The following is an 11,738-nucleotide window of genomic DNA, read 5'->3' on the forward strand; positions in this document are numbered from 1 at the left end:
TTGGACATAGCTGTACTTCATGGTCACCCACTCTTTTGTCATACGGATAGCTCTAATTTAGAATTCATAGCTATGACAGAGGATGCATGTTGTTGACATACTTGCTAAATTAGTGTAGTTCAAATTGCCACAGGCTTTTCCTGTTACCCAATATGTGTAATTTGAAACAAGCAGTTCAGTTTATATTCTGTCGAGGGGAATACCCTGAAGAACTAAATTTGCTTCAGAGCTATCTAGATTCTACACTTTGAAAAGCCCACATGTGCTGAAATAATGGTAAAGGCGCTTTTATATTTAACCAGATATGTTCTGTCCTCTTACTGGGCACCCAGTTCATAGCTCATGAACCAGCACGGCCAGCTCAAAATCAGCAAATCACTAGCACTGACCAGCAATACGGGGCTTCATTCATGTTATAGTGTAATACTAATTCATTTTAAAAAATAAAACACAAGATTACAAAGAAATTCTTCAGTCAAAATAATGTGATTGTTTCAAATTTAACAAGATGGAAACTGGGCGTGAGCTGGCAACCAGTTCATTCATGGCTACATAGCATTTAACCTCATTACAGCTCACCGCCTGGGTACAGAATCAGTAACAGCACTTTATCACACAACACAAAAGATTATCACGATTGACTTTGTTCTGTTGCTCATCCTTTTAAGACAGTCAGAGGCAGACAGATTATTTGGAACAGCTTAAAAATGAATATTAAAATAACATATTAGTCAGAATATATTATAACTCAATAGTATCCCTTATAAATGTTTCAGATAGTAAAAGTAAAAATAGGAAAGTGTATTAAAGCAAAGTGAAAGCACAGTAAAGCATAGGCAAGCCTTGTACAGAATAATGAGGAATGGTAAAGCATATTAATAAACATGGTAAACCAGGGTAAACTATGGTAAAGGCATAGTATAACCATGGGAAAACTGCCAAAATATTGTGGTAAACTTTTATAAGGAATGTCACTCGTTATTCTATTTATATTGCATGCATGTTTTTATCTCTTGCCTGCTTAAAAGTATATTGTATTAGTCCCTCTGTAAATTTGCTGCTGTGGTTTTGAGACCTTCCTAATATGTTTTTGTGTGTTGAGTTAGTGCATCAGGGCAAAACGAGAAGTACATTCACAGATGTAAAACCCTCATGACTCATTCCAATCAATATAATGCAAATGAATGGTCTGCCACTGACTTATTACATACATACAAGATGACTGTGTTTTACTCATTTAGCTCACTGCTGAAGAAGCACCCATGCAGTGCTCTGAATCTTACTGGCTATATCTAAATATATCTAAATATATCCCAGAGTAAAAACATTGAAAAGCACAATAAAGCATAGTGAAAGCATGGTAAGACATAGGTAAGCAATGGTAAAGCATATTAAAAAAAATGGCAAACCATGATAAACTATGGTAAATGCATAGTATAACCAATGGAAAACTGCAAATTAAATGTATAAATTCACTGTGGTAGAAGGGTTATGCCTTTTGTAGAATAATGTTTAACATCAGAAATGCATTATGGGTGTAGTCGTGGCTGGAGTTGATGAAAAAGCTCTTTGATGCTGTTAGTTATCATTAGCTCCATGTGTTAAATATATGTACCAGTCGCATTATACTATTGTGCATTGACATCAACTTTTCAAGCTGGCATCTTCCCTTAATTTGTTTCATAATTTATTAATTAAAATCAATCGATGTTAAGCTTAGTCGTCATAATGAAATAGCCCAAAGGATTTAAAAAGCTGTCAGAAATATGGTGCTGCTCAAACTGAAAAGAAGCTTCATATTAAATGTTCTTAGCACCCGACAGCTGTTAAACATGAATGTAGTGTCACAGAATTTTAAAATTTTATAAATGGTTTAATGACTCCTTGCACAGAATGTTTCCACCTGGCAAAACAATGTTGTGTTTTATTTAGTTTTACTGGTACTGGGCCTAGTAATGTAAAAGTTAATGGAATTAAATGGACAAGAACTATGTTTTTAGATAATGGCAAGGTTTGCTATCTTTACAAGTAAGGGCATTTTACATTTATGCTATGCTAACCCTAACCGTAACTTTAACTCAGGCCTTGAATGACACATTGATGAGAGTGATTTAATTGAGAAAGGAGGACACATTTGGTGCTATATTCAAATATTTGTATGTTATGTTATAATTTTATGTTACTTTAAATGTTATAATTTTTGGTACTCAACACAATGCTCCATTTTTATCACTTCAGTCCATTTCATCAGTATCTGCCACCTCCCTTTCAAGTGCCAGCTACCCGTATTTGCCCAAGCATGGTGTTGAATGCTTCCTCAGCAGCTGTCAGTCGTCCGGACGGGTAGGGTTTCTAAGCCTATGGGGTGCCATGTTTTTTTCTAGATTTAACTTAAATCTTGTATATATATATATATATATATATATATATATATATATATATATATATATTAATGTGTACATTCAGGTATAATTTATAAATCTAGTTACAAGATTTAACATTTAGATAAATATTTAACTAGCCTGCTAAATCTGGAGTTTGTATTCAAATGAGCTCCACCCCCGGCTTTGTGCTTTCACATGATTTGATTGGCTCTTGTAATGCTTCAATTTGCATATTTCCCAATTAGCATTACAAGAGCCAATCAAATGGCATGCAAGCACAAAGCGGGCAGAGCTCATTTCCATACAAACTCCAGATTTATCTGGCCAGTTAAATATTTAGCTAAATGTTAAATCTTGTAACTAGATTTATAAATTATATCTGAATGTACACATTTAAAAAAATATCTATTTATTTTCACAACATTTATAAATCAGGGGAAAAAATACAAGATTGAAGTTAAATCTGAAAAAAAGACGTTAAAATATTAACACTTTTTTTTTTTTTACACATGGCACCCAATATAATTTCTGGTCCGCTCTGGTTTTTAGATAACATCCCAAATTCGAATTCAGCCCAGTTTTTGGGATATTCTGCTCAGCTGACAGCCGAGTTTCTAAGTCATGCATGCACAGTTTACCATAAACATTCATTTAAGAGTAACCCTTAGTACATGAATCAAAGTTAATGTATTTTTTACTCTCCCCAGAAAACATTTTTTATGAAGAAACAGAAATAAAATGTAAATGTTAAAAAAACGTATTTCTTATTATAATGAAGAAACTGCATTGCACTGAAAGATTCATGAAAATTAATGAAAGCAGTAGTTTTCCTTTATTAAAGACTAATATTAAAACACTTTTGAGAAGGAACATTGTATTCCAAATGTCCATCAATCAGACCTTCTGGGTTTAAGAGACGAGTGCCCTCAACAACTTCTAATAAATCTTATTGTATTGTATTAGTCAACATTTTCCTTATCTATTCCTGATAGTTTATACTGTAGGCCAGGGGTTTCCAAACTTTTTTTTGAAACTGTACCCCTTCTATGTGGAGGTTTCAGCTCAAGTACCAATTTACAATTTTCCCTCAACTGAACAGTACCTCAGTTGCAATAAAATTGAGAATAATCTGATGAACACCCCCCACCCCACCCCACCCCCCTGTTTATTTAATAAATAATTTAATGTCACAACAGTTTGGGTGACAAACTGCTGGTTTAGGACAGAATAACAAACAGTAGGCTTAATTCTTAAAACTTTTAATTACAAGTGTTTGGATGCACAGAATTAAAAAGACAAGTATTTGGCATCTCTTTGGAAACAGTCGTATTCGCTTTCTATTCGGCAAAGTTAGTATGCATTGTAAATGTTTTTTAACATTAACATTTACTTCCCATCTCCACATAATTGTGTGCCATTGAAAATGTTTACCTCAAGATAAAACTATAATAACTACTAACAATGATAAACGTTTTTATTAAAGCCAACATAAAAAATATCCAAAGGGATTCAGTATAACTTTTTGTCGCTTTGCACTCTGTAGGCTCTTGTGTTTTCTTAGTTTGTTTTGCAAGTAAGTAATGTGTCCATTTCATCAAAAATGGACGGCCTTTTGTAAAAGTGACGGCCTTTTTATTCCCAGCATACACTGCAATACTGAGCAAAGTTATACACTGATATTCTGACAGCACAGCAATTCAAATGAAGTTTGTAAGAGGCTGTGTTCCTCAAATACACAATAAAAAAGTGATATTTATAGGGTATACAGTTATACAGCGATACAGTGGTTTCGGACATCTAAGGACAGGTACTGCATGGGAACCAAATAAGCTAGACACTTCTGGATTCATTATCTGCATGTCCCTCAGGTACTCTGTAGCAACTTTCAGCCTCCCAGCCCATTCACAGCTTGTTTGACACCTTCTTGTAGTTGCCCGTTTCTGCATATAAAGCAAAATTCTGTTTTCTTTTTTTTTCTTATAAATCAGTCTTTGCAGGAATGATTCCAAAAACACTTGAGTAAGTTAGGGACTACCAGTCTGACAATACTGCCCTTTAAATTGAGTTCCTACGTCATTCTATGGCTGAAAAACACTTAAATAGGGACGTTTTCAAGTACACTGCAATATAGTGATTTGCGTCCGTCTAAGACGAGCTGTGAAATAGGAACCAACCAGCTTGTGCTTATGGATTTATTACCTGCATATCCTACAGGTTCTCTGTACCAATTTTCAGCCTCCTAGGACATTCACTGCTTGTTTGACACCCAGTAGTACATGCCCATTTGTACATATAATGCACAATGCTGTTTGTGAATCTTCTTATAAATCAGTCTTTGCAGGAATCATTCCAGAAACACTGGGACCAGTTAGAGACTAACTGTCTGATACCATATCCATTTAAATTGAGTTACCCCTTCTGTTGCTGATAAACATAAAAAACAGCTGTTTACAAGTATAGTGCAAGAGTGCATTTTCGTCCGTCTAAAACAAGCTGCTCCTTGGGAACCAAAAGAGCCAGACACTCGTGCTTCTGGATTCATTATCTGCATGTCCTACAGGTACTCTGTACAAATGTGCAAGTTTCTAAGTGGTTGCGTTCCTCAAATTTACACTACAAAGTTATATTTTAAAGAATAGGGTATATAGTGCTTTTTGTCACCTTCGCTCGCACAAAACTTTCGATGCAAAACTATGCTCCAATACACTCAAGCTGATACTGTGATCACAAAACACTTTGAATGGACTTAAATCGGTGCTTCTGTTGCATAAATACACTACAAAATGTGCACATTTCAGGTCTTGTATATAATGGACATTTTTTGTATGTATTTTGCCATAGGAAATCGCGGTCGGGGGGTCCTCCTGTCGTACCCAATAAGTCCACAAATCCTGGGCCAACGAACTCGGTAGTACTCTCTTTAGATGCACAACAGTCTTAGCTAAAGAAAATGGGTTCCTTCATGTTCATACAACTCACGACCGCCATTTGCAGAGCCTTACCCCGATACTGTTTTTATAATGGGATTTGCCATAGGGAGGGGGGTGGTCTCTTATCATACCCATATCTCCACGACCCCTGGGCCAACAAACTCAAGCGGGCACTCTTTGCGTGCACAAGAGTCTTAGCTAAAGAAAGACATTGGCCACGTGTTCGTACGACACCCCACGTTAACCTGGAACATTTATGTTCATAAAATGTGACTGTTTTAGAATGGGATTTGCGATAGGTAATCGCGGTGGGGGGAGCTGCTGTCGTATCCCATATCTCCACGACCCCTGGGGTATGTGCACACGACTCTCAACTAAAGAAAATCACTGGCCACGGGTTTGTATGCCATCCCACTGCCAGATGGCGGGCCTTGCCCTAAAGTTGTTTATAATGGGATTTCCCATAGACATTTTTCAGGGTGCTATATCCCAGGTTCCGGAGGTCCCCGAGACTTGAAAATCGGTACAGGGGTCCACCCTGGGGGCAAGCAATGTGTCCCCAGCTGGAAAATACCCCAATTTAGACTTTTTTTTTGGCAACCTGGAGCTCAAAAGCTATTGCAATTCCAACCTTGACACACCATCATGCTGAAAATGTGAAAAATTGTTGAAAATGTAGCATTTGAAAATGGGTGGCTCCCTGTGAAAGAGGGCCCCCAAACATGACCCTAGGAAGTTCAACCCGGGTTCTAGACCCCAGGGTCATGGAGAAGGGTAGTTTTTGGACATTTTTAAAGGGGCAAATCTCGGGTTCTGTGGGGGTTAGGAACTTGGTTTTTTTGTGGCGGGGCCCCACGGCGCCCCCGCACAAGGAGTCACTAGGTGCCAGGACGGCTCGGCAAAGTGGATATTTTCATCACGACTCAAGTTTTTGAGTGAACCACTGTGCCACTGTGGTTCTACGTGCTCAGGTTTGAGAGATATGCCTTAAAATGTGTTTGTCAACCCTGCCATAGACATGAATGAGGCTGAACACCCTGAAAATATTTTCGCAAAGAATTGCTACGAAACTTGGCATGTTACATTCATGCTGGTCCCCTGAGTCTAGAACCCTTCGCACAGTGGTTGTAGGTGCTCTGGTTTGAGAGATATGACTTAAAATGTGTTTTTTAACTGCCATAGACATGAATGGGGCTGAACACCAGAAAAAAATTTTGGCAAAGGATTGCTACGAAATTGAGCATGTTACATTCAGTCTGGTCTCCTGAGCCTAGAACCATTTGAATTGTGGTCCTTGGTGCTTCTGTTCCAGAAATATGCACTAAAAGTAAGCATAAGGCGATAGTGTGATTTGTGCCACCTAAGGACAGGTGCTTCTGGATTCATTATCTGCATGTACTGCATGTACTGCTACTTAATCAAGTAACTTAGGGTACAGTTGGAACAAAAACCAGGAGGGACACCGGCCCTCCATGACCAGGATTGGAGACCCATGCTAACAGATCCATTGCTCCATATCACCAGATTTATACTGCACCCTTTTCAATAAGGGGCATATAAGGGGGTGCAGGGAAAAGACTGGGAAGGGTAGGGTAAAAGAAAAACTACTACAATTATTTATTTTCACTTTTGACTCCCAGTCTCCTTACTTTATGATTTTATTTTGTGATTATTTCATTATTGTCAAAATAAACAGCCTTCATCTACTGACGGTTGCAGTCTCATTTCTGTCTCAAAAAGAACCCGAAACGCTACAATATATTGATGGACATTACATAAGCAAATTAGACGTCCTTTTTTTTGGAATACCATGTTCCTTCTCAAAAATGTGTTTTAATAGAAGTCTTTAATAAAGGAAAATGACTGCTTTAATTAATTTTCATGTATCTATTTCAGTGCAATGTAGTTTTTTCATTGTAAAAAGAAATACATTTTTTTATTATTTACATTTTATTTCTGTTTTTTTCATAAAAAAATAATGTTTTCTGGGAAGAGTAAAAAATACATTAACTTTGATTCATGTACTAAGGGTTACTCTTAAATGAATTCATGATCCAGTTTATGGTAAACTGTGCATGCATGACTTAGAAACTCAATCTTTTTGCATTTTTTAGATGTACAGTATAAATAATAATGGTAAATATAATTATTAATCATTATACTCATACTTCAACGTTTTTTGATTTATTTATTAAACACGGCTGCATTTTAGTAACAGCAGTAGCAGCGGGTTTTCGGTGTTTGATGAAATGGACACATTACTTACTTGCAAAACAAAGGAAGAAAACACAAGAGCCTACAGAGTGCAAAGCGACAAAAAGTTATACTGAATCCCTTTGGATATTTTTTATGTTGGCTTTAATAAAAACGTTTATCATTGTTAGTAGTTATTATAGTTTTATCTTGAGGTAAACATTTTTAATGGCACACAATTATGTGGAGATGGGAAGTAAATGTTAATGTTAAAAAACATTTACAATGCACACTAACTTTGCCGAATAGGAAGCGAATACGACTGTTTCCAAAGAGATGCCAAATACTTGTCTTTTAATTCTGTGCATCCAAACACTTGTAATTAAAAGTTTTAAGAATTAAGCCTACTGTTTGTTATTCTGTCCTAAACCAGCAGTTTGTCACCCAAACTGTTGTGACATTAAATTATTTATTAAATAAACAGGGGGGTGGGGTGGGGTGGGGGGTGTTCATCAGATTATTCTCAATTTTATTGCAACTGAGGTACTGTTCAGTTGAGGGAAAATTGTAAATTGGTACTTGAGCTGAAACCTCCACATAGAAGGGGTACAGTTTCAAAAAAAAGTTTGGAAACCCCTGGCCTACAGTATAAACTATCAGGAATAGATAAGGAAAATGTTGACTAATACAATACAATAAGATTTATTAGAAGTTGTTGAGGGCACTCGTCTCTTAAACCCAGAAGGTCTGATTGATGGACATTTGGAATACCATGTTCCTTCTCAAAAGTGTTTTAATATTAGTCTTTAATAAAGGAAAACTACTGCTTTCATTAATTTTCATGAATCTTTCAGTGCAATGCAGTTTCTTCATTATAATAAGAAATACGTTTTTTTAACATTTACATTTTATTTCTGTTTCTTCATAAAAAATGTTTTCTGGGGAGAGTAAAAAATACATTAACTTTGATTCATGTACTAAGGGTTACTCTTAAATGAATTCACGATCCAGTTTATGGTAGAAACTCGGCTGTCAGCTAAGCAGAATATCCCAAAAACTGGGCTGAATTCGAAAATGCAGAATTTGGGATGTTATCTAAAAACCAGAGTGGCCCAGAAATGGGGATGTTATCAGAGCGGCCTGGAATTTGGGACGTTATCTGCAAACCAAATCGACCCAGAATTTGGGACATTATCTGAAAAGCTGAAAAAACCGGGCCTGTGTCATACCTCACTTCCTTGTTTGTTTGAACTGTTGCTGTTTTATTCAGTAAATTAGGAAAAGTCATGTCGATTAACGTAGGCTTCCGTTTTTTACGGTTTTATTTTGAAATGTATTTAGCATATCCCCTACAGTTTAATTTTCTGTCAGATTCATTCAAAACTGAGAATTATACCTGTTGTAAAAGGGTGGCGGGCTAGTTATAAAGGCTATAACGTATACAGAGGTGTGTGTAAGTGTATATGTATGTTTGTGTGTATATGTGTGTATGTGGCAGTTTGTTCAGGGGTAAGAGGCCCACAAGTGTATGCTTGCCTAGGGCCCAGTGATGGGTTAATCCAGCCCTGGGTCCAGGGAAGTTCTGTGGCTGAAATGTTAGCTCTGGGTGAGAAGTTTGTTGTTTTATTACTTGTTATTACATTATTTTTGAGATAGTCTACCTGGCCACTTTATTTGGCCGTGTCTACCTAATTGGATTTGGCTTTGCCCTCTTTCACCTTTGCATTTTTACCAAATCAAGACAGGCTTTTCCCCTTGTCTCTAAAGACTGTGATACAAACAAGGTTTATGAATAGATGTCATGCAGTAAATGGTGAAAATGTCTGTGGTGTTAATGTGTGTTCAGAAACAAAATAATAGTAGTGCTGGACTAACAATTGGGAGTAGCTGTCACAATTACCCAAGATTGGTTCCTGTTACAATACCCTACATTGGGACAGTATGGTCGTGTATACTGTATTTCAAATTTTAACTTGGCTTGAGTCTATACCAACTACTTAGGCAATCAAGACGTTAGCATTACCTAAAATGCCTTTAAATGTAATACTATAGGTCATATTCACTGTTTAAAGGGCTGTTTTTAAGGAATGTTTTATTAAGAAATATGGTTTATTGATTTTTTTTTTTAAAAGCACTGTTTAACCCAAGAAAATTATTTAAAACCATTTTTAAAAAGCATATTGTCCTTTTAAAATAGCCCCACAGTAGTAGCAAGGGTTCTATTATTTATTATTATAATTTATTATTGGGTAAACTTTTAAATAAACACAAAAACACTCTTGTGTATTATACCACAGTTTTGCAGACAACAACAACAACAACAACAACAACAACAACAACAACAATAATAATAATAATAATAATAATAATAATAATAATAATAATAATAATTTTAACTTACCAGAAACAAACGTCCATCAATCTTCATTCTCTCCACTGTTAGGGCACATTCTTTCATTCCATTCTGTTTATACAAAAACTTAAATGAGTGCACCAGCACAATCTACTACAAACCACACATCTTGTAGTGCGTTGTAAGGTCTAATTATATTTAGCATCACACAAATAACAAATGACTATTAAAAGGCTTGTTCTAGCCGAGTACAGTTAAACACAACTAAGATAAATATCCCCAATACATACAAAAATAAATATACAGTACTATAAAAATAGATTTCTAGTGACTAGCTCCAAAAAGCCTATTGAACACTGTGTATTTAGGTTACATAACCCTGTATACATACAGCTATGGCTAAAAGTTTTGCATCCCCTAGAATTTTAGGATTGAGACATAATTAAAAACAAACAAAATTTTTTTTAGATATTTTATTTAACATCATGTACGGTAATCAAATAAACTACAAAATGATATCGCAAAAGTCTACCGGAAGACATAATAATAGTACAGTGTTTCATGTTACTGTAGATTTCAAAATGTCACATTTTTCAATTTCTGTCAGTTTTTCGTTAAGCATATGGAAAACTACAAATGGTATGCATTTCAATTTGATAACATAACATTATTCAACAGGTTTCATTCGATTTCGTGAAGTAAAATGAGTTCATTCTACAGGGTGATGTAAAACTTTTGGCCATAGCTGTGCCTTCAGAATCACTTTGAAAACGGACATAGCATGCCCACAGTGTTCTTAACATTACTGTGAAAAGTGTTATCATATTATTTGTTACTATGATACTGCACACACTATATTGTTTAAAAGATCTCAGTATACATGTGTTAATAGCTACCATTCACTTGCATGTACTTAAAATACTACATTTTCAATGCATGCAGTAATTCTAGTGTTAACAAATGGTATGACAGCATGTTAGAAATACTTATGTGGATGTAAATTGGTTTTCAAAGTGATTAAGATGTGTTATGCATGTAGTTATATGGTGTTATGTAGCCTTTATGAAGATGTTATGAATGCCAGTGTCCAACTCAAATAGAAAATTGCCAGATCACTCTATCATAAAGACAAACCATTTCCTCAATAATTGAGGTATGTCACTAAATGTTGTATACATATGACAGACTTAGATTTGAATATGTTTATAGTCAAACCTGCTAGAAATCATCGCTGTTGATGTTACCCTCCACTTATTATCACCACATTGAAACAAAGTTGCTTGTTTTAAGGAATATTTGCAATTTTGTAAAGTGTGGGAAATGAACACTCTGAACACTGAGAATTCCAATGACAAATGGTTTCTGTGGTGACTTCACAACACAAAAAAACAGTTATTTCGAAGAGGCTATTCCTTGGTAGCACAGATTAACTGCTGGAAGAAGGCTGAGAGAGTTTTACCTTACCTGGCTCAGGAAATCCGCCACTTGTTTTGGACTCCAGTATTCAAAGCGGTGTCTTGTTGGAAGTCTTGTGGCCATGTTTACTGTCAGCAGAGGAAGTTTTCAGTCAAACATGCAATTTAAAGTGTACATGCACTTCACTAGGTTTCTGTTTTGTTCAGCTGCTTCACACTGACTTCAATGAGGAAGTTCTTCAGGACGGAGACAGAAGTTTGACAATGAAAAGTGAAGGGCACGCCTTTATAGACTGCACTGTTTATTATTTTTTTTTGTAGCTGGGTGGAATTTTCTTCTGATTTGTTATGTATTATCATTGCTTTCTAGTTTTCCGAGGCTTTTAAGAGTAACTCTCTTTACCTCAATTTCCACTTCTCATTTAAATGAGAGACATTTGGGGTTTCAGAAGCCAGGGTATTT

General features: G+C 35.9%; 1 protein-coding gene across 2 annotated transcripts in view; it reads right to left on the reverse strand.

The window, feature by feature from the left end:
• LOC117415166 (B-cell linker protein-like) overlaps nucleotides 1-11,496 on the reverse strand; it is a 76,844-nt gene extending 65,348 nt beyond the window's left edge. Inside the window, exons 1-2 of one of the 2 annotated variants that reach the window (XM_059026515.1) lie at nucleotides 11,325-11,496; nucleotides 9,909-9,971 (exon numbers count right to left, since the gene is read on the reverse strand). In XM_059026515.1, the coding sequence (XP_058882498.1) occupies nucleotides 9,909-9,971; nucleotides 11,325-11,399 (138 nt within the window). In that variant the 5' untranslated portion in view covers nucleotides 11,400-11,496. The remainder of the gene's footprint in view (nucleotides 1-9,908; nucleotides 9,972-11,324) is intronic. The other variant, XM_059026516.1, reaches the window with a different exon arrangement.
• Nucleotides 11,497-11,738: the final 242 nt, after the last annotated feature.

The sequence above is a fragment of the Acipenser ruthenus genome, chromosome 7 (assembly GCF_902713425.1).
Source record: "Acipenser ruthenus chromosome 7, fAciRut3.2 maternal haplotype, whole genome shotgun sequence".
NCBI lineage: Eukaryota > Metazoa > Chordata > Actinopteri > Acipenseriformes > Acipenseridae > Acipenser > Acipenser ruthenus.